The sequence below is a fragment of the Bubalus bubalis genome, chromosome 2, assembly GCF_019923935.1.
Source record: "Bubalus bubalis isolate 160015118507 breed Murrah chromosome 2, NDDB_SH_1, whole genome shotgun sequence".
Taxonomy (NCBI): Eukaryota; Metazoa; Chordata; class Mammalia; order Artiodactyla; family Bovidae; genus Bubalus; species Bubalus bubalis.
The window spans coordinates 123,643,741-123,667,088 of record NC_059158.1 but is presented as its reverse complement, the minus strand read 5'-3'; the positions used below and the strand labels follow the sequence as shown (position 1 = coordinate 123,667,088).

The 23,348-nt window shown below is 42.0% G+C and overlaps 1 protein-coding gene across 2 annotated transcripts in view; it reads right to left on the bottom strand.

The window, feature by feature from the left end:
* CFAP221 (cilia and flagella associated protein 221) overlaps positions 1-23,348 on the bottom strand; it is a 127,413-nt gene that overhangs the window by 17,751 nt on the left and 86,314 nt on the right. The window contains exons 16-21 of one of the 2 annotated variants that reach the window (XM_006057170.3): positions 22,043-22,167; positions 19,388-19,468; positions 15,211-15,318; positions 14,982-15,116; positions 1,813-1,971; positions 333-424 (exon numbers count right to left, since the gene is read on the bottom strand). In XM_006057170.3, the coding sequence (XP_006057232.3) occupies positions 333-424; positions 1,813-1,971; positions 14,982-15,116; positions 15,211-15,318; positions 19,388-19,468; positions 22,043-22,167 (700 nt within the window). The remainder of the gene's footprint in view (positions 1-332; positions 425-1,812; positions 1,972-14,981; positions 15,117-15,210; positions 15,319-19,387; positions 19,469-22,042; positions 22,168-23,348) is intronic. The other variant, XM_044936418.1, reaches the window with a different exon arrangement.

Sequence of the window (23,348 nt, the reverse complement as noted above, 5' to 3'; positions counted from 1 at the left end):
GTCGTGTCCGACCCTCTGCGATCCCATGGACTGTAGCCTTCCAGGCTCCTCCATCCATGGGATTTTCCAGGCAAGAGTACTGGAGTGGGGTGCCATTGCCTTCTCCATTGTAAATCAACTAGATGTCAATAAAAGTTAAAAAAAAATAAAGTTTATCTCAAGATAAAGAGATGAAAATCAGTTACACATCATCATATCCCTCTGACTACCGAACTTCCCTCATGCACCAAAAGTATGATTTGATATTTTACTGGCAGGCAACTTTCGGGGTCACAATCTCTGTAATCTGAGGGGCACACATACCCCTCTGAGGCAACATGAGCTGGGCTTACCTCGGCAACACCTCTGTCTTAGAAGTTTCGGGCAGGGATAAGAACACCAGGCTCTGGAACCTCTTCCAGGTCATCACTCCAGGTATTATGTCCTGTAATAGAGCCAGCACAGGGGGACCACAGGTAAAGTCCAGGAAGCACTTTAATTTCACTCAGCTGGCTAATTTTCAGTGTTAAAAGTTGAACTGCAAAATTTATCATTTAAGCTTAATAGAATTTTTCTGAGGCTAAAAAAGACAACTGCTCCAGCAAATAGTGTTCAATGAAGCAGCAGGAATTAAAGCAGGAGGAAGGAGAGGTTCATGCCCTGACTTATGAGGCAGAGAAGCAAGGGTCCTGGTGTGGAGGGGCAGGTCAGGCCTCTCGATCTGTTTTGATTACTGTGAATGTGATGCTAATGCAACATTTAGAGAGCATGGGTCAGTTCATCAAAGGCTCTTCCAGGCAGTGGGGATGGGGGGCGGTGAGTGTGTGCAAGTGCACTGAGATGCCAAGGGGGGTGTGATCAGGGGTCACTGAGTGCAGGGAGTGTGATGGGGGTTGACAGAAAATGTGGCCAGGAAGGCAGGCTGGTTGTGAAGGGTCTCATGGGCCAAGCTCATGAGCTTGGAGCTCCTCCCATGGGCAGCAGGGACCATGGAGGGCTTTCAAAGTGAAGAAGGACTGGATAAGATTTGAATGGCAGGAAGGCTTCTGCGGGGGGGGTAAGGGGTGGTAGTGGTGTGGTGTTGGCACCCAGGTGGAAGAGAGGGAGTCACGTGGTGTGTAAGGCAGACTGGTGGGACCCAGGGTGGCTGGACTCAGGGATGATGAAGGAGAAGGGAGTGAGGACCACATGGGTCATTGCTTGAATTGTACACCCAAGAGGCAGGAAAGTGATGTGGGAAGAGGTGTGAAGTGGGGCTGGCGGGAGTAGAGCCAAGATGATGACCTAAGGTGGGGTTTTGTCGAATGTGGAAGGGCTGAGGGTCACCCGCAGGAGACGCTGCTGGAAACTGAGGTCAGGCTGGTTATCCAGGGAAGAAGGGACTCTGGAGAGCCTCTTTCTCACTGTGTGTTTGTCACATCACCACCTTGCCCCTTCTGACCTTTTTCTCCTTGTTAGGGACCAAAGAGAGAGAGCGTCAGACCCCAGGATTGTGACCACCATGTGACTTCTCTTACATGGTCACAGTGGGAATAAAATGAATATTAGGCATAGCCTTCAAAGGAAAAGAGAAAAAGAATGTTGAAAGGGGGCAATGTGAAGCCTGGGAAGTGGGCACAGGCAGACAGGGGTGGTGTGGTGAACCCACCTGCCCTGCTCTAGGGCTGGGGCATGCCAGTGCCCCTGTGCCATGGTTACTATCCTTGTTCTGCAGCTGTGGCTGCAAACTCTCTTATTCCCAGTTCCAGCTGTGACCCCTCACTTCCTTGTCCCCCACCCCCTGGTCCCTGCAGCCCAGGGCCAGTTCTGCTGCTGAACCTGGGACGGCTTTACCGTGTGATGGAGAAATTGCTTCTGGGTGAGGGGGATGCTGGAGCCGCAGTGGCACTCCTTGGTGAACTTGTACTTGGGGTGGGAGCACAGGTGGTAATCGATCAAGGTTTCCACGTAAGTCAGAGGGTGCTTCACAGCAAACAATCCCGGGCTGGGATTCTGCAGAAGAGGGAGAGAGAAAAAAAAGGAGTCTCTTTTGCTGACTAGCTTTCACCTCGGGCACAGGACAGACATCAGCTGAGCTTCCCCATGGCTCCCACCAGTACGGACACTCTGAATCCATGGCAGCTTGTCTGGGAAAGAGAAGCAGGAGAGTAGAGGTGGTTTCAGATGGGCTGTGGTCATGGTCACTCACAGATGTCACTTTTCTGACTGAGCATCACATATCACATGGATTTACTAGGCTCCCATGGAAACCAGCACAAATGAAACCACAGCTTAAGGTATTTGTTTCTAAATTTGATCAGTCCTAACTGTAAATAAGCAAACTGATTTTAAAAAGCAAATGAGCTTCTGGTTTTGGAAAGGAAAAACAGCTTTTTTAAAACTAGTTTAAAGAGAAGATAAAGGAGAGGGTGGCATTTGATATATCAGGAAATGTCAACATTTAACATTGTTTTGGTGATGTCTTTAATTCAGGAAGGCTCCATTTGGATGTAGTATCTGGCTTTAAGGGAGATCCTGTTTTTTACTAATTTTCCAGTGGGACTAATGGAGGTACAGAGCAATTATATCAAAATATACAAAAACATGGAGCCTTTTAATGTTCCTTCTGGGGCTTATCCGATAAAAATCCTGCTCTTGTCCCAAACAACATAGCTTTCAGCTCCCTAATGGTTAATTCAGATGTTTAAGAACCACTGAGATTCTGTTCTTTTTGTCTGAGTAATTTTTTTAAAACACACACACAAATCACCATATGACTGATGGAAACCCAATCTCACTGTCGAGATATAAACGTCCCCCACAAATTAAAGATGATGCAGCCAGGCCAGGGAGGTGTGACAGCAGAATTTGATTGTGGTAGATGTGATGAATGTGTTCCAGCCACAAATGCTGGGAAGGCAGTCCTCTGTTAGTTCAGGGAGGCTGACCTACAGCCAGGGCTGAGGAGAAAGATGCCGAGCAAGCGGGCTCTTGCCTGAACTCATGACTGTAAAGGCAGCAGGAGGGCAGGGAGGCAATGATGCCCCCTGAGGGAGTCGGCAGGGCCCCAGCAACCACATCTCAATGAGCTCTGCAGCTGAGGGAAGAGGCAGGAGATACCTATGTGTACAGAGCAGTTCTTTTCCCATTCTTCAATGTGCCATAGGGGGTGGGGGCTGAGACAGGGGCAAATGCAAACACTGGCTCCCAAATCTGACCCAGATAGCAACTGCAGGGCCGGAAATAAACAAGGTGAAAGATGGGGGCCCTGGCGAGAGAAAGCCAGGGAGGTTGAGGATGCAGAGTAAAGCAGGTGGGGGTGGGGAGATAGGGGACGTTTCCTATTCCTGTGCAGGTTCCCTTAAGTACACCTGGGTGCAAGCACATAACAGGAGGAGCCAAGGTTAGGAGACAAAGCAAGTGGCTCAGCTTGCACCACTTCCGCACTCTGTGAACAATCACTCCAAAGATGGGATGAACTTTTTGGCCAACCCAATAGTAAAGAGCATTTATTTTGTCTTAACTGTGTCATTATGTTTCTCTGCCAGGCCAAGCACAGGCTTGGATTATAGCTTTTGGGTGAAGGTTCACTATCACGACCTCTGGGTCAGTGACAGAGGGAAGTTCTAATATCAAAGCAAGATGGACTCTATTAATATTTTTAAATTTTCCATCAAGTCTTAAAAATCATGCCAAATATTAGTTGGTATCCTATTTGGAACACATATCAATTTTTAGTTGACTCTCCCCCTTAGAGTTTATAATGGCTTTTTATTTTGTTTTAATGATGTGCCTTTATGAAACCTGTACTGTCGGCACATGGAGTCTATCCTGTCCTGGATGCCTCCTCTGGGCCCTGTAGATAATGCACAGATATCATCCCAAGACTTACTGTAGAGCTTTCCTTGTTATAACCACTATTTATTGCTGACAAAGGTCCATCCAGTCAAAGCTATGGTTTCTCCGGTAGTTGTGTATGGATGTGAGAGTTAGACGATAAAGAAGGTTGAGCACCAAAGAATTGATGCTTTCGAATTGTGGTACTGGAGAAGACTCTTGAGAGTCTCTTGGACAGCAAGGAGATCAAACCAGTCAATCCTAAAGGAAATAAACTCTGAATGTTCATTGGAAGGACTGATGCTGAAGCTGAAGTTCCAATACTTTGGCCACCTGATGTGAAGAGCCAATTCACTGGAAAAGATCCCGATGCTGAGAAAGACTGAAGACAGGAGGGGAAGTGGGTGACAGAGGATGAGATGGTTGGATGGCATCATCAACTTAACAGATATGAGTTTGAGCAAACTTCAGGAGATGGAGAAGGACAGGGAAGCCTCGTGTGCTGCAGTCCATGGGGTCACAAAGAGTCGGATACGACTGAGTGACTGAACAACAACATTGCCTTTTATGTTTGTTTCTTAGGGTTTCCAAATTCTTTCTTTTATAGCCATATTGATGTACAATTGATATACAATAAACTGCATGCACTTAAAGTACAGAACTTGGTATATGTTGATATATGTTATGTCTGCAAAACTGGTCTCTTTCTACTTGCAGAGTGGTGAGGGAGGTGGTAGCGGGTGGGTCTAGGGGACAAGAGAGTGGTGTCCAAACCTTACCATGGAGATCAAGGGGTTTTGCTGGGATACCCTTCTCAGGAAAGCCCCTCTCCCACTGCCAGCCCAGCCTTTCTATGTAGAACTTCAGCCGATGAGAGGGTTCTGGTGCCAAATGAAGTCTGGAAATCACTGAGCTAAATGTCCTGTGACGTTCAGTTCAGTTCAGTCACTCAGTCGTGTCAGACTCTGTGACCCCATGGACCACAACACTCCAGGCTTCCCTGTCCATCACCAACTCCCGGAGCTTACTCAGACTCATGTCCATTCAGTTGGAGATGCCATCCAACCATCTCATCCTCTGTTGTCCCCTTTTCCTCCTGCTTTCAATCTTTCCCAGTATCAGGGTCTTTCCCAATGAGTCAGTTCTCTGCATGAGGTGGCCAAAGTATTGGAGTTTCAGCTTTAGCATCAGTCCTTCTAACGAATATTCAGGACTGATTTCCTTTAGGATGGACTGGTTGGATCTCCTTGCAAGGGACTCTCAAGAGTCTTATCCAACACCACAGCTCAAAAATAACAATTCTTCAGCACTCAGCTTTCTTTATAGTCCAACTCTCACATCCATACATGACTACTGGATAAACCATAGCTTTAACTAGACGGACCTTTGTCAGCAAAGTAATGTCTCTGCTTTTTAATACGCTCTATAGATTGGTCGTAGCTTTTCTTCCAAAGGGCAAGCGTCTTTTAATTTCATGGCTGCAGTCACCATCTGCAGTGATTTTGGAGCCGAAGAAAATAGTCTGTCACTGTTTCCACTGTTTCCCCATCTATTTGCCATGAAGTGATGGAACCAGATGCTATGATCTTAGTTTTCTGAATGCTGAGTTTTAAGCCAACTTTTTCACTGTCCTCTTTCACTTTCATCAAGAGGTTCTTTAGTTCTTCTTTGCTCTCTGCCATAAGGACGGAATCATCTGCATATCTGAGGCTATTGATATTTCTCCCTACAATCTTGATTCCAGCTTGTGCTTCATCCAGCCCAAAACATTTTGCATGATGTACTCTGCATATAAGTTAAATAACCTGGGTGACATACAGCCTTGATGTACTCCTTTCCTGATTTGAAACCAGTCTGTTGTTCCATGCCCAGTTCTAACTGCTGCTTCTTGACCTGCATACAGATTTCTCAGGGTGCAGGTAAGATGGTCTGATGTTCCCATCTTTTTAAGAATTTTACACAGTTTGTTGTGATCCACACAGTCGAAGGCTTTGGCATAGTCAATAAAGCAGAAATAGATGTTTTTCTGGAACTCTCTTGCTTTTTTGATCATCCAGTGGATTTGGCAATATGATCTCTGGTTCCTCTGCTTTTTCTAAATCCAGCTTGAACATCTGGAAGTTCATGGTTCACGTACCGTTGAAGACTGGTTTGGAGAATTTTGAGCATTACTTTGTTAGTATGTGAGATGAGTACAATTGTGCGGTAGTTTGAAGCTTCTTTGGCATTGCCTTTCTTTGGGACTGGAATGAAAACTGATCTTTTGAGTCCTATGGCCACCACTGAGTTTTCCAAATTCTCTGACATATTGAGTGCAGCACTTTAACAGCATCATCTTTTATGATTTGAAATAGCTCAGCTGGTATTCCATCACCTCCACTAGCTTTGTTTGTAGTGGTGCTTTCTAAGGCCCACTTGACTTCTTATTCCAGGATGTCTGGCTCTAGGTGAGTGATCACACCATCGTCATTATCTGGGTCAGGAAGATCTTTTTTGTATAGTTCTTCTGGGTATTCTTGCCACCTCTTCTTATTATCTTCTGCTTCTGTTAGGTCCATACTGTTTCTGTCCTTTATTGTGCATATCTTTGCATGAAATGTGCCCTTGGTATCTCTAATTTTCTCGATGAGATCTCTAGTCTTTCCCATTCTATTGTTTTCCTCTATTTCTTTGCATTGATCACTGAGGAAGGCTTTCTTATGTCTCCTTGCTATTCTTTGGAACTCTGCATTCAAATGGGTATATCTTTCCTTTTCTCCTTTGCCTTTAGCTTCTCTTCTTTTCTCAGCTATCTGTAAGGCCTCCTCAGACAACCATTTTGCCTTTTTGCATTTCTTTTTCTTGGGGATGTTCTTGATCATTGCTTCCTGTAGAATGTCATGAACCTCTGGCCACAGTTCTTCAGGCACTCTGTCTATAAAATCTAATCCCTTGAATCTATTTGTAACTTTCACTGTATAATCGTAAGAGATTTGATTTAGGTCATATCTGAATGGTCTAGTGGTTTTCCCTACTTTCTTCATGCTAAGTCTGAATTTTGCAATAAGGAATTTATGATAAGCCACAGTCAGCTCCTGGTTTTGTTTTTGCTGACTGTATAAAGCTTCTCTATCTTTGGCTGCAAAGAATATAATCAATCTGATTTTGGTATTGACCATTTGGTGATGTCCAAGTGTAGAATCTTCTCTTGTGTTGTTGGAAGAGGGTGTTTGTATGACCAGTGCGTTCTCTTGGCAAAACTCTATTAGCCTTTGCTCTGCTTCATTTTGTACTCCAAGGCCAAACATGCCTGTTACTCCAGGTATCTCTTGATTTCCTACTTTGGCATTCCTACCCTCTAGGATGAAAGGGACATCTGTTTTTGGTGTTAGTTCTAGAAGGTTTTGTAGGTCTTCATAGGACCATTCAACTCCAGCTTCTTCAGCATTACTGGTTATACCTCTGAGTTCCTCTTTGAGGAACTGCCCCTCCATTCTGCCACAAGACTACCAGAACATGCCCCCTAGTGGCAAAAACACAGGTATCACAGCTCTTCGGATGAAAGCAGCAGAGCTAGGAAGAGGAGCACTGAGGCCAACAGCCAGGAACCAGGCAGGTTTGCATCCCATCTGCCCTTGGTGTGACCACCAGCACCTCTGCCACATCAGAGACACAGATTCTCCCAGGGGAGACTTTCTCAGCAGTATCTAAGGTCCTTCTTCATTCTGCATGTGTGTGTGTGTTCTTACAAAACAGACCATAATCAGGGCAACTATGGTGACATTTTACTGATGATTCTGCACTTACATAGAACCTCCTCAGATTTCCTGTCTGACTTTTACTCAGAGTTCATAATGGCCTTTTATTTTGCTTTAATGATGTGCCTTTATGAAACCTGTACTGTAGTCATGTGGAGTCCACGCTGCCCTGGATGCCTCCTCTCCCCCTGGAGACAATGCACAGATATCACTCAAGCACTCCACCATAATGCTTTGCTCATTATACTTGGGGTTTGCATGCCACTTCAGTCGCTTCAGTCGTTTCCAACTGTTTACATATCTACAAGTATAAGGAGGAAGGGGGACGCCCCTGAGGGCAGGTGATGGGGGAACACACAAGCTGGCCGGGACACATGCAGTGGAGTGGGGAGAATTGGCTCAGCCTCACATTGTCAGGAGCTTGGACTTAATTCGGTATTAAAAAGGGAGTCAGGCTCCAGGGAACATTAATCAACAAGAGCTCATCCAAAAGCCTCCATACCTACACTGAAAACAAGCTCCACCCAAGAGCCAACAAGTTTCAGAGCAAGACATACCATGATAATTCTCCAACAATGCAGGAACATAACCCTGAGCACAAAAATACAGGCAGCCAAAAGTCACACCAAACCCATAGACACCTCAAAACTCACTACTGGACACTTCATTGGATTCCAAAGAGAAGAGATCCAGCTCCACCCACTAGAACACCAATGCAAGTTTCCCTAACCAGGAAACCTTGACAAACCACTTGTCCAATTCCACCCACAGGGAGGAACCTCCACAATAAGGAGGAACCACAAACTTCCAGCATACAGAAAGACCACCCCAAACACAGCAACTTAAATAAGATGAAAGGCAGAGAAATATTCAGCAGGCAAACGAATATGATAAAAGCCCACCAAACCAAACAAAAGAGGAGGAGATAGGGAGTCTACCTGAAAAAGAATTCAGAATAATGATAGTAAAAATGATCCAAAATCTTGAAAACAAAATGGAGTTACAGATAAATAGTCTGGAGACAAGGATTCAGAAGATGCAAGAAAAGTTTAACAAGGACCTAGAAGAAATAAAAAAGAGTCAATCAATAATGAATAATGCAATAACTGAGATCAATAGCACTCTGGAGGGAACCAACAGTAGACTAACTGAGGCAGAAGATAGGATAAGTGAGATGGAAGATAGAATGGTGGAAATAAATGAAGAGAGGAAAAAAGAAAAAAGAATTAAAATAAGTGAGAACAACCTCAGAGACCTCTGGGACAATGTTAAATGCCCCAAGAGAGGAAAAAAGAAAAAAGAATTAAAAGAAGTGAGGACAACCTCAGAGACCTCTGGGACAATGTTAAATGCCCCAACATTTGAATCATAGTTGTCCCAGAAGAAGAAGACAAAAAGAAGGGCCATGAGGAAATACTTGAGGATATAATAGTTGAAAACTTCCCTAAAATGGGGAAGGAAATAGCCACCCAAGTCCAAGAAACCCAGAGAGTCCCAAACAGGATAAACCCAAGGCAAAACACCCCAAGACATATATTAATCAAATTAATGAAGATCAAACACAAAGAACAAATATTAAAAGCAGCAAGGGAAAAACAACAAATAACTCACAAGGGGATCCCCATAAGGATAACAGCTGACCTTTCAATAGAAACTCTTCAAGCCAAAAGGGAATGGCAGGACATACTTAAAGTGACGAAAGAGAAAAACCTACAACCCAAATCACTGGACCCAGCAAGGATCTCATTCAAATATGAAGGAGAAATCAAAAGTTTTACAGACAAGCAAAAGCTCGGAGAATTCAGCACCACCAAACCAGCTCTTCAACAAATGCTAAAGGATCTCCTCTAGACAGGAAACACAGAAAAGGTTTATAAACTCAAACCCCAAACAACAAAGTAAATGGCGACGAGATCATATTTATCAATAATTACCTTAAATGCAAATGGGTTGAATGCCCCAACCAAAAGACAAAGACTGGCTGAATGGATACAAAAACAAGACCCCTATATATGCTGTCTACAAGAGACCCACCTCAAAACAAGGGACACAAACAGACTGAAAGTGAAGGGCTGGAAAAGGATATTTCATGCAAATGGAGACCAAAAGAAAGCAGGAGTAGCAATATTCATATCAGATAAAATAGACTTTGAAATAAAGTCTGTGAAAAGAGACAAAGAAGGACACTACATAACGATCAAAGGATCAATCCAAGAAGAAGATATAACAATTATAAATATATATACCACCAACATAGGAGCACCGCAATTTGTAAGGCAAATGCTAACAAGTATGAAAGGGGAAAGTAACAATAACACAATAATAGTGGGAGACTTTAATACCCCACTCACACCTATGGATAGATCAACTAAACAGAAAATTAGCAAGGAAACACACACTTTAAATAACACAATGGACCAGTTAGACCTAATTGATATCCATAGGACATTTCACCCTAAAACAATGAATTTCACCTTTTTCTCAAGTGCACACGGAAACTTCTCCAGGACAGATCACATCCTGGGCCATAAATCTAGCCTTGGTAAATTCAAAAAAACTGAAATCATCTCAAGCATCTTTTTTTATCACAATGCAGTAAGATTAGATGTCAACTACAGGAAAAAAAAAACTGTTAAAAATACAAACATATGGAGGCTAAACAACACACTTCTGAATAACCAATAAATCACAGAAGAAATCAAAAAAGAAATCAAAATATACATATAAACCAATGAAAATGAAAACACAACAACCCAAAACCTATGGGATTCAGTAAAAGTAATGCTAAGGGGAAGATTCATAGTAATACAAGCCTACCTCAAGAAACAGGAGAAAAATCAAATAAATAACCTAACTCTACACCTAAAGCAACTAGAAAAAGAAGAAATGAAGCACCCCAGGATATTTTTTTGGGCTCCAAAATCACTGCAGATGGTGACTGCAGCCATGAAATTAAAAGATGCTTACTCCTTGGAAGAAAAGTTATGACCAACCTAGACAGCATATTGAAAAGCAGAGACATTACTTTGCCAACAAAGGTCCGTCTAGTCAAGGCTATGGTTTTTCCAGTGGTCATGTATGGATGCGAGAGTTGGACTGTGAAGAAAGCTGAGAGCTGAAGAATTGATGCTTTTGAACTGTGGTGTTGGAGAAGACTCTTGAGAGTCCCTTGGACTGCAAGGAGATCCAACCAGTCCATTCTGAAGGAAATCAGCCCTGGGATTTTTTTGGAAAGAATGATGCTAAAGCTGAAACTCCAGTACTTTGGCCACCTCATGCGAAGAGTTGACTCATTGGAAAAGATTCTGATTCTGGGAGGGATTGGGGGCAGGAGGAGAAGGGGATGACAGAGGATGAGATGGCTGGATGGCATCATGACTTGATGGACGTGAGTCTGAGTGAACTCTGGGAGTTGGTGATGGACATGGAGGCCTGGCATGCTGCGATTCATGGGGTCGCAAAGAGTCAGACAGGACTGAGAGACTGAACTGAACTGAACCGAACTGAGGGTTAGTAGAAGGAAAGAAATCATAAAAATTAGTGCAGAAATAAATGTAAAAGAAACAAAGGAGATCATAGCCAAAATCAACAAAGCTAAAAGCTGGTTCTTTGATAAGATAAATAAAATAGACAAACCATCAGCCAGACTCATCAAGAAAAAAAGGGAGAAGAATCAAATCCACAAAATTAGAAATTAAAATGGAGAAATCACAACAGACAACACAGAAATACAAAGGATTGTAAGAGACTACTAGCAGCAACTATATGCCAATAAAATGGACAACTTGGAAGAAATGGATTTCCAAAACTGAACCAGGAAGAATTAGAAAATCTTAACAGACCCCTCACAAGCACAGAAATCGAAACCATAATCAGAAATCTTCCAACAGGATCAGATGGCTTCACAGCTGAATTCTACCAAAAATTTAAAGAAGAGCTAACACCTATCCTACTCAAACTCTTCCAGAAACTTGCAGAGGAAGGTAAACTTCCAAACTCATTCTATGAGGCCATCATCACCCTAATACCAAAACCAGACAAAGATGCCACAAAAAAGAAAACTACAGGCTAATATCACTGATGAACATAGATGCAAAAATCCTTAACAAAATCCTAGTAAACAGAATCCAACAACATATTAAAAAGATCATACATCATGACCAAGTGGGTTTTATCCCAGGGATGCAAGGATTCTTCAATATTCACAAATCAATCAATGTGATACACCACATTAACAAATTGAAAGATAAAAGCTATATGATTATCTCAATAGATGCAGAGAAAGCCTTTGACAAAATTCAACATCCATTTATGATAAAAACCCTGCAGAAAGCAGGCATAGAAGGAACATACCTCAACATAGTCAAAGCTGTATATGATAAACCCACAGCAAACATTATCCTCAATGGTGAAAAATTGAAAGCATTTCCCCAAAGTCAGGAACAAGACAAATATGCCCACACTCACCACTACTATTCAACATAGTTTTGGAAATTTTAGCCACAGCAATCAGAGAAGAAAAAGAAATAAAAGGAATCCAGATTGGAAAAGAAGTAACACTCTCACTGTTTGCAGATGACATGATCCTCTACATAGAAAACCCGAAAGACTCCACCAGAAAATTACTAGAGCTAATCAATGAATATAGTAAAGCTTCAGGATATAAAATTAACACATAGAAATCCCTTGCATTCCTATACACTAACAATGGAAAACAGAAAGAGAAATTGAGGAAACAATTCCATTCACCATTACAACAAAAAGAATAAAATACTTAGGAATAAATCTACCTAAAGAAACAAAAGACCTATATATAGAAAATTATAAAACAATGATGAAAGAAATCAAGGATGACACAAATAGATGGAGAAAATATACCATCTTCATGGATTGGAAGAATCAACATAGTGAAAATGAGTATATGACCCAAAGCAATCTATAGATTCAATGCAATCCCTATCAAGCTACCAACGGTAGTTTTCAGAGAACTAGAACAAATAATTTCACAATTTGTATGGAAATACAAAAAACCTCGAATAGCCAGAGCAATCTTGAGAAAGAAGAATGGAACTGGAGGAATCAACCTGCCTGACTTCAGGCTCTACTACAAAGCTACAGTCATCAAGACAGTATGGTACTGGCAGAAAGACAGAAACATAGATCAATGGAACAAAATAGAAAGCCCAGAGATAAATCCATGCACCTATGGATACCTTATCTTTGACAAAGGAGGCAAGGATATACAATGGAGAAAAGACAATCTCTTTAACAAGTGGTTCTGGGAAAACTGGTCAACCACTTGTAAAAGAATGAAACTAGAACACTTTCTAACACCATACACAAAAATAAACTCAAAATGGATTAAAGATCTAAATGTAAGACTAGAAACTATACAACTCCTAGAGGAAAATATAGACAAAACACTCTGACATAAATCATAGCAGGATCCTCTATGACCCACCTCCCAGAGTAATGGAAATAAAAGCAAAAATAAACAAATGGGACCTAATTAAACTTAAAAGCTTTTGCATAACAAAGGAAACTATAAGCAAGGTGAAAAGACAGCCTTCAGAATGGAAGAAAATAATAGCAAATGAAGCAGCCGACAAAGAATTAATCTCAAAAATATACAAGTAACTCTTGCAGCTCAATTCCAGAAAAACAAGCAACCCAGTCAAAAAATGGGCCAAAGAACTAAACAGACATTTCTCCAAAGAAGACATACAGATGGCTAACAAAACATAAAAAGATGGTCAACATCACTCATTATCAGAGAAATGCAAATCAAAACCACAGTGAGGTACCATCTCATGCTGGTCAGAATGGCTGCTATCAAAAAGTCTACAAACAATAAATGCTGGAGAGGGTGTGGAGAAAAAGGAACCCTCTTACACTGTTGGTGGGAATGCAAACTAGTATAGCCACTATGGAGAACAGCATGGAGATTCCTTAAAAAACTGGAAATAGAACTGCCATACGACCCACAAATCCCACTGCTGGGCATATGACTGAGGAAACCAGAATTGAAAGTGACACATGTACCCCAATATTCACTGCAGCACTGTTTACAATAGCCAGGACATGGAAGCAACCTAGATGTCCATTGGCAGATGAATGGATAAGAAAGCTGTGATACATATACACAATGCAATATTACTCAGCTATTAAAAAGAATGCATTTGAATCAGTTCCAGTGAGGTGGATGAAACTGGAGGCTATTATACAGAATGAAGTAAGTCAGAAAGAAAAACACCAATACAGTATATTAATGCATATATATGGAATTTAGAAAGATGGTGACAATGACCCTATATGTGAGACAGCGAAAGAGACACAGATATAAAGAACAGACTTTTGGACTCTGTGGGAGAAGGCGAGGGTGGGATGATTTGAGAGAATAGCATTGAAACATGTATATTATCATATGTGAAATAGATTGCCAGTTCAGGTTTGATGCATGAGACAGGGTGCTCAGGCCTGGTGTACTGGGATGACCCTGAGGGATGGGATGAGAAGGGAGGTTGGAGAGAGGTTCAGGATGGGGAACACATGTATACCCATGGCTGATTCATGTGAATGTATGGCAAAAACCACCACAATATTGTAATTAGCCTCCAATTAAAATAAAAAAAATAAAAATAAAATGTGTACTTTGGGCCAATAAAGCATTAAAAAAATAAAGGGAGTCAGGGATTGGTGTGGCAGGGACATGGTGCCGAAAGATGGGTTAAGGGATCAACTAAAGCTTCAGGATGGAGTTTGGGGTGACTTTACTTTTTTCTGTTGTGTTTTCTTTTTAAAAAATATATACATATATTTTACCTTTAAAACTTGTGAATCACTGTATTGTATACCTGTACATAAATTTATATAATGTTATATGGAAACTATGCTTAAAATAAACACAAAAATACATATGAGCATATTACAGATAATTGGAAACTGCCATAAAGCTATTGTCTTAAAAAATAAATGCTGGAGTTGTTAAAAGAAACATTGATATTCTCCAAGCAATAAAGTCTGGCCAGCAATTTCAAAAGTGAGATGTTGTTTAATCCCTGAAATTCCAAAGAGAGAAAAATATTCCCAATTGGTGCTTCTGTCTTCTTTTTTTCAACATCTTTTTTTTTTTTTTTTTAATGAAGTATAGTTGATTTACAATATTGTGTCAGTTTTAGGTGTTCTGCAAAGCGATCATTTTATATATATATATTCCAGATTCTTTTCCGTTATAGGGGATACAGTTCCCTGATACAGTAGGACCTTATTGTTTATCTGTTTCATGCGCAGTTAGAAGTACTTGCTAATCTCACACTCCTAGTTTACCCTACCTCCCTTTCCCCTTTGGTAACCATAAACAAGCTTGTTTTCTATTTGCTTTTGTTTTCTTATGAAGTAACTGCTAAAACAAAGAGACAGGGAACCATGACTTCTGCTGATGGCACTTACAAAAATATAAAGCGGGTCATAATCTGGAGCTTGGGCCAAGGCCTCGGGGAGTTTTATGCTCAGGACGGAGGTCTCACCGGGCAGCTGGGGCGAGGAATCCTGCTTGGGCAGGGTGATGACCATGGTGGCTTCGTCCTGGGCCAGGACCAAGGGCAGCGCATTAGTCTCGAGGCCTGGGCAGGGAGGAAAAGGTGGGGGTGGTTCCTCTCCCAAAGGTGGGACGTGTTACCTCAGCTCCTTGCCTCAGGGCCCGAGCAAGCTTCTGAGGTCTGTAGCTGGCTGAAGACTCCTGCACAGAGACCGGCTGGTACCTCTTGATCTTGTATAGCTGAGGAACCTGGGGGAGGATAGACAGGAACTCATAGCCCTTGAGAGGCACTTCCCAGCCCTAGGGCCCTGGTCAGTTTGGGCCAGCCCTGTTAACACAGTCCTGGCCCTGTTCTGGGTCCCAACACACAGAAGGGTTCATAGTTACCTATAGATACACTGAACACTGGTTTGTCAATTTAAAACATGCATATTTTACAAGGACCTATGGTACAGGACACGGAACGATACTCAATATTTTGTAAGAACCTCTAAGAGAAAACAGGCTTCCTTGCTGGCTCCGTCAGTAAAGAATCTGCCTGCAGTGCAGGAGACCCGGTTTTGACACCTGGATCAGGAAGATCCTCTGGAGAAGGAAATGGCAACTCATGCCAGTATTCTTGCCTGGGAATTCCCATGGACAGAGGAGCCTGGTGAGCTATAGTCCATAGGATCACAAGAGTCAGACATGACTTATTGACTAAACCACCACTACCATAAGGGAAGAGTCTCAAAAAGAATATAAGTATATATATGTGTATAACTGAATAACTGTGCTGTACACCTGACACTAACAAGATATTGTAAATCAATTATACTTAAAAAATGAGAAAAATAAATACGCATATTTTCAAAAACAAAAGTGGTCATACAACTCAACGAAAACTAACTGACTTTTGTTCACTTACACCTTTTCTTCTAATTTCTAACATATGCATTTCAAGTAGCTTCAGGTATGCATGTGGTGGTGGTTGTTCAGTTGCTAAATCGTGTCCAACTCTTTGCAACCCCATGGACTGCAGCACACCAGGCTTCCCTATCCTTCACTAGCTCCCAGTGTTTACTCAAATTCATGGCCATTGAGTTGATGATTCTATTTAACCATTTCATCCTCTGTCACCCTCTTCTCCTCCTGTCTTCAATCTTTCCCAACAACAGGGTCTTTTCAAATGAGTCAGGTTTTCCCATCAGGTGGCCAAAGTATTGGAGCTTCAGCTTCAGCATCAGTCCTTCCAAAGAATACTCAGGGTTGATTTCCTTCAGGATTGACTGGTTTGACCTCCTTGCTGTCCAAGGGACTCTCCAGAGTCTTCTCCAGCACCATAGTTCAAAGGCATCAATTTTTTGGCGCTCAGTCTTCTTTATGGTCCAACTCTCACATCTGTACATGACTACTGGAAAAATAATAGCTTTGACTATATGCTCCTTTGTCGGCAAAATGATGTCTCTGATTTTTAACACATTGTCTAGGTTTGTCACAGCTTTTCTTTCGAGGAGCAAGAATCTTTTAATTTCATGGCTGCAGTCACCACCTGCAGTGATTTTAGAGGCCAAGAAGATAAAGTTTGTCACTGTCTTCGTTTTCCCCCTATCTATTTGCCATTAAGTGATGGGACCAGATGCCATGATCTTTGTTTTTTGAATGTTGAGTTTTAAGCCAGCTTTTTTCACTCTCCTTTTTCACCTTCATCAAGAGGCTCTTTAGTTCCTCTTCACTTTTTGCCATCAGAGTGGTATCATCCGCACGCATATCTAAGGTTGTTGATGTTTCTCCCGCCTATCTTGATTCCAGCTTGTAACTCATCCAGGCCGGCATTTCTCATGATGCGCTCAGAAAATAGGTTAAACAAACAGGGTGACAGCAGACAGCCCTGTCATACTCCTTTTTTAATCAGTTGCTCCATACAGGATTCTAACTGTTGCTTCTTGACCCACATGCAATTTCTCAGGAGACAGGTAAAATGGTCTGGTAACTTGCTTCTTGACCCACATACAATTTCTCAGGAGACAGGTAAGCTCTTTAAGAGCTTTCCATAGTTTGTTATGATCCACACAGTCAAAGACTTTAGTGTGGTTGATGAAACGGAGGTAGATGTTTTTCTGGAATTTCCTTGCTTTCTCTAGGATCCAGTGAATGTTGACAATTTGATCTCTGGCCCCTCTGCCTTTTCTAAACCCAGTCTGTAACATCTGGAAGTTCTCAGTTCACATACTGCTGAAGCCGAGCCTGAAGGATTTTGAGCATAACTTTACTAGCATGCAAAATGAGCACAATTGTACAGTAGTTTGAACATTCTTTGGCATTGCCCTTTTTGGGATTGGAATGAAAACTGACCTTTTCCAGTGCTGTGTGGACACTGCTGAATTTTCCAAATTTGCTGGCATATTGAGTGCAGCACTTTAACAGCATCATTGTTAAGGATTTGAAATAGCTCAGCTGGAATTCCGTCACCTCAATTAGCTTTGTTTGTAGTAAGGCTTCCTAAGGCCCATTTGACTTCACACTCCAGGATGTCTGGCTCTAGGTAAGTGACCACACCCTTGTGATTATCCAGGTCATTAAGACGTTTTTTGTACAGTTCTTCTGTGTATTCTTGCCACCTCTTCTTAATGTCTTCTGTTTCTGTTAATTCCTTGCCATTTCTGTCCTTTATTGTGCCCATCTTTGCATGAACTCTTTCCTTGATATCTCCAGTTTTCCCAAAGAGATCTCTAGTCTTTCCCATCCTATAGTTTTCCTGTTTCTTTGCATTGTTCACTTAGGAAGGCTTTCTTATCTCTCCTTGCTATTCTCTGGAACTCTGTATTCAGTTGGGTATATCTTTCCTTTTTTCCCTTGCTTTTTCACTTCTCTTCTTTTCTCAGCTATTTGTAAAGCCTCCTCAGACAACCATTTTTCCTTCTTGCATTTCTTTTTCTATGGGATGGCTTTGGTCACTGCCTCCTGTACAATGTTATCAACCTCTGTCCATAGGTCTTTAGGCATTCTGTCTACCACATCTAATCATTTAAATCTATTCATTACTTCCACTGTATAATCATAAGGGATTTGATTTAAGTTATACTAATAATAGAAGCTGCTCATCTTCTATTGAAAAGAATATAATCATTCTGAATTCAGTATTGACCATCTGGTGATGTCCATGTGTAGAGTCATCTCTTGTGCTATTGGAAAACGGTGCTTGCAATGACCAATGTGTTCTCTTGACAAAACTCGGTTAGCCTTTGCTCTGATTCATTTTGTACTCCAAGGCCAAACTTGCCTGTTACTCCAGGTATCTCTTGATTTCCTACTTTGGCATTCCTACCCTCTAGGATGACAGGGACATCTGTTTTTGGTGTTAGTTCTAGACGGTCTTGTAGGTCTTCATAGAACCATTCAACTTCAGCTTCTTTGGCATCAGTGGTTGGGGCACAGACTTGGATTACTGTGATATTGAATGGTTTGCCTTGGAAATGAACTGAGATCATTCTGTTATTTTCGTCATTTTCGAGACTGCACCCAAGTACCACATTTTGGACTCTTTTGTTGACTCTGAGGGTTACTCCATTTCTTCTAAGGGATTCTTGTCCACAGTAGTAGATATAATTGTCATCTGAATCAAATTCACCCATTCCCGTCCATTTTAGTTCACTGATTCCTAAGATGTCAATGTTCACTCTTGCCACCTCCTGCTTGACCACATCCAATTTACCTTGATTCATGGACCTAACATTCCAGGTTCCTAGGCAATATTGTTCTTTACAGCTTTGGACTTTACTTTCACCACCAGACACATCCACAACTGAGCATTGTTTCTGCTTTGGCCCAGTCACTTCATCTTTTCTGTAGCTACTATTGATTGCCCTCCACTCTTCCCCAGTAGCATACTGGACATCTTCCAACCTGGGGGGCTGATCTTCCGGTGTCATATCATCTTGCCTTTTCATACTGTTCATGGGGTTATTGCAGCAAGAATCCTGGTGTGGTTTGCCATTTCTTCCTCCAGTGGACCACATTTTGTCAGAACTCTTCACTATGATCCATCCGTCTTGGGTGGCCCAGCATGGCATGGCTCAGAGCTTCACTGAGTTCAGGTTTGCATCCTATATGGTATATCCACAGAATAAAGATCCTGGTTTCCACAAACCACATCAGGAGAAGAGAATCTGTTACACCTCACACATCACATAAGATAACAGCAGGGAAATAAACACTGTATGTTATTCATTATAATCTGTAATAGAACAAAACAAATGAATTAGAGCAATTCAGAGTCAAGAACATTTTGTTTAGGACATAAGAAACCCAATTAACGAAACCATTTTACAGGTCTGACCTGCAGATTGAAGAAGGAATGGGGCTGCTTGACTTGAATTTCTGAAGATTTAATTGGGACAGGTCCAAGGCCACCAGGAGCCTAAAATGTGAAAATTCAAAAAGGTGACACATGATCAACATTGAGCAAAGGCAGCTATACTTCTGTTTCTCTACATTTTGAACATTAAGTGGACAGCTCTTCTCTCTAAATAACTCTTCCTGCAACCAAGGCTGATACCTGACTACAGTTGATACTTGACATGCAGGGAATGGAGGCAGTGTGGCCACTGCCCACCCCCACACCCTTGTCTCTCAGGGTGTGTCTTTTATTTTCCCCTGTTGTGGAGGCTGCACTTGTTGCCCAGAATACCCTTCAGACCTGAGGAGTGAGTCCTGAGTCCTATTGACAGAAACAACCCTCAGGGGTCAGCCCTCAGGGGCAGCTGTGGCTGAAGGGCGCTATCTCACTCGAGGCCATGTGCTCACTGGGGCAGCTGCCTCCAAAGACAGGCTGAAGCAAAGGTACAAAGGTGGTCCTCGCCCTGTGCCAGGCCCAGAGCCCCTTGTGACATCAGTGAGGACTTCATCAAAGGGCTGTAGTCTTATTTCTCCTCTGCCCATTCCATTCCCTTCCCTTCCAAGGATGCTAATCCCCAAAGCACCACCTAATACATGTCCTGCAGGGGGATGTGCAGCATCACTCACAGAACCCAGAGCAGTGTCCAGCCTGTGACAGGCACTCAATAAATACTGCTGCTACTGCTAAGTCGTTTCAGTCGTGTCCGACTCTGTGCGACCCCATGACGGCAGCCCACCAGGCTCCACTGTCCCTGGGATTTTCCAGGCAAGAATACTGGAGTGGGGTGCCATTGCCTTCTCCACAATAAATACTATATCTCACCTAATCTAAGACACTGTCATTAATCTGGTATGATGCAGTGTAAATATGACACCAATAATTATAAGACATTTCCCAATTTCAGAGATGCTGTATTTAAAATACTGTTCTTAGAATAGTGAAATACCATATGTATGGAATGAATTACAAAAATCTTTATGAACAGGGATGCCAAGCATTCTGTTTTTTATCAACCCTGAGAAGCAGAGAAGTTGCTGTAGAACTCAAGTACCAAATGAAATAAAAAGCTTTGAATTATTAAAAAAAAAAATAGGTTCCACAGCACAGTGATAATCTCTTTTCATCCTTGACACCCTCTCCACCCAGAGAAGGCAATGGCACCCCACTCCAGTACTCTTTCCTGGAAAATCCCTTGGATGGAGGAGCCTGGTAGACTGCAGTCCATGGGGTCGCTAAGAGTCGGGCACAACTGAGCAACTTCACTTTTCACTTTCATGCATTGGAGAAGGAAATGGCAACCCACTCCAGTATTCTTGCCTGGAGAATCCCAGGGACAGGGGAGCCTGGTGGGCTGCCGTCTATGGGGTCGTACAGAGTCAGACACGACTGAAGCGACTTAGCAGCAGCAGCAGCAGCAGCACCCTCTCCACCCATTAATTATTGACTGTCAGATAATTCTTATTGCTTGAAAATCACAGATTTATCATTTTCTAGAAACTAAATAGGGCTGTACAGGTGGCACTAGTGATAAAGAATCCAGCTGCCAATGCAGGAGACATAAGAGACGAGGGTTTGATCCCTGGGTCAGGAAGATCCCCTGGAGAAGGGGATGGCAACCCACTCCAATATTCTTGCCTGGAGAATCCCATGGACTGAGAAGCCTGGTGGGCTGCAGTCCATGAGGTCGCAAAGAGTCAGACACAACTGAAGTGACTTAGCATGCATGTGTGCAGGAACCAAATATTCTGAGCTTTTAAGTCATTGAATTATCTAATCCAGAAAACACATGAAATTTCTAAAGTCAGTCCTGTACCTCTTGACTAGGTTGACCTGCAATGCTTAACCCACTTTACAGGATGTGCATGGCAACTTCATTCTTTGAAACTAGAAAATTGTTTTGCTTGTGCCCTTTCAACATTGATTTAAACACATTTTTTATTGCTAAACCTGTGAACTTGGGGAACTCAGGCAGCATTTTATTACAGGCTCTGTGCCCTTGTGTCTCAGTTTCCTTCTCAGCTGCAAGAGAAGAAACCTATTAAATTTGAAGATTAATTAAATTGATAGAACTTGAGAAAGTCCTGCCTGCCTCGTGGTGTAGCCACCACCTGAATTACAATGCATCATTTGATAAACTGTCCAACTTCTTGCCAAGAGGGAAGCAGGGATGGACTTGTGAGTCTGAGATTGGACTGTTAGATGCTGGGGCCACCCACTCCCAACCTCTGCAGTTTCCACACAGCAGAGGGCTTGGCTGAGCTGGGCCTGCCTCCCAGGTCCAGGCTAGGTCCTCCTGGTCCTCTGTTTGCTATTCAGCCCTCAGACCCCATTTCCCGGCAGTCCAGGGGGCTCAGCGGTCTCCAGCTTGGGCAGATTGGGGCCAGCAAGCTCTGCACAGGTGTCTCAGGGGACAGGTAGGTGGCAGCAGGTGCTTCCTGGTTTCCCATTCATCATAATCACCTGGGCACAGGTCTCCCTCAGGAGCCTCCTGGGAGGAGGCAGAGGGACAGAGACCAACCAGGTGCGGCTCCCCTTGGTACCGGCCTGTCGCCCCCTGACTGCGCCCAGCCCTACCTGCAGCCTCCATGCACCCACCAGTTCGTTGGAGTCCTGGGGAGGGCTGTAGGATGGAAAGGCAAAGGGCAGTACTTCCTGGGGAGACACAGAGAACCGGCTGGCGTCCTTACTGACTCGCCCCAGGTGGTATTTGAAGCTCTTGTCTGCGGGTGAAAAACAGAACAGCACTTCTGGAGAGTCTCAAGGCACTTTTGTGAAACCACCATCTTTTTAGCTGTGTATTTTCTACATACCAGTTACTGGGGCTTGGCCACAGGCCATTTAAAAAACAACATGTATGTGCGTACATATGTATGTGTGTAGTCTTGTTCTTAGTTTCTCATTTGTTTTTTACCTCAACTCCTCCAATTTTTAAAAAAATTTTACTTTTACTTCCAAAACACCATAATTCTTTTTTTTAATACTACTGTTGGTATTTATTTAATGGGTTATTTTGCATTCTGAGGCTATTTTACATAGAACTTTTTCTTAATATGTATATTATATTGAAGCATAATTGACTTACATTTCAGGTGCCCAGCAAGGTGATCCAGTTATACATATGCACATATATTATCATTGAGATTATTTTCCATTATAGGTTATTACAAGATATTGACTAGTTCCCTGTGCTATATAATAAACCTTTGTTGCTTGTTGCATATCTATTTTTTTAAATTAGAAATCCAGCATTCTATTCACATTAAGTCAAACAACTGGAATCAAAATGTCATAAATTTTTAAGTTAGGCAAAAATTCATAAGATTTCTAATATATATATTATACATACTATTATATATATGTATATAAAAGCTTTTCTACTATTCTTGATAAAGGCTGAGAAAGAAGATCAAAAAAAAAAGTGATGGAGAAACTGGAACACATAAACTAAACGAAATGGGAGTGCTGAATATGAAACAGAAAAAGTGAAACAAACTAGATAAAAGATCATCATATAGGAGAGTTGTTTTTAAACATGGCTGCTCATTAGAAATGTATCTGGAGCTTTGGAGAACAAAAGCAATACCTAGGCATTTGTATTTTTCAAAAAATTCCAAGACAATTTTAAAAAGTGATTACTGGTTTTTCTATTAAATGGTAGCTGATAGCTTTGGTGCTATACAACTCTATTTTTCCTGTTGACTAATCATAATACAATGGCATTAAGTGAGTAATAGTTACATAATAATAATGGTAATAGATGTTTATCAGTTTTCACAATCAATAGCCAAACCAAAAATAAAAGATAAATAATTACAAGCCATAATGGGAACATGATTAACCTAACAATATAAAATCATTACATAAAGTATGGGGGTCAACCAGGGTGATGTGGTAAACAGAA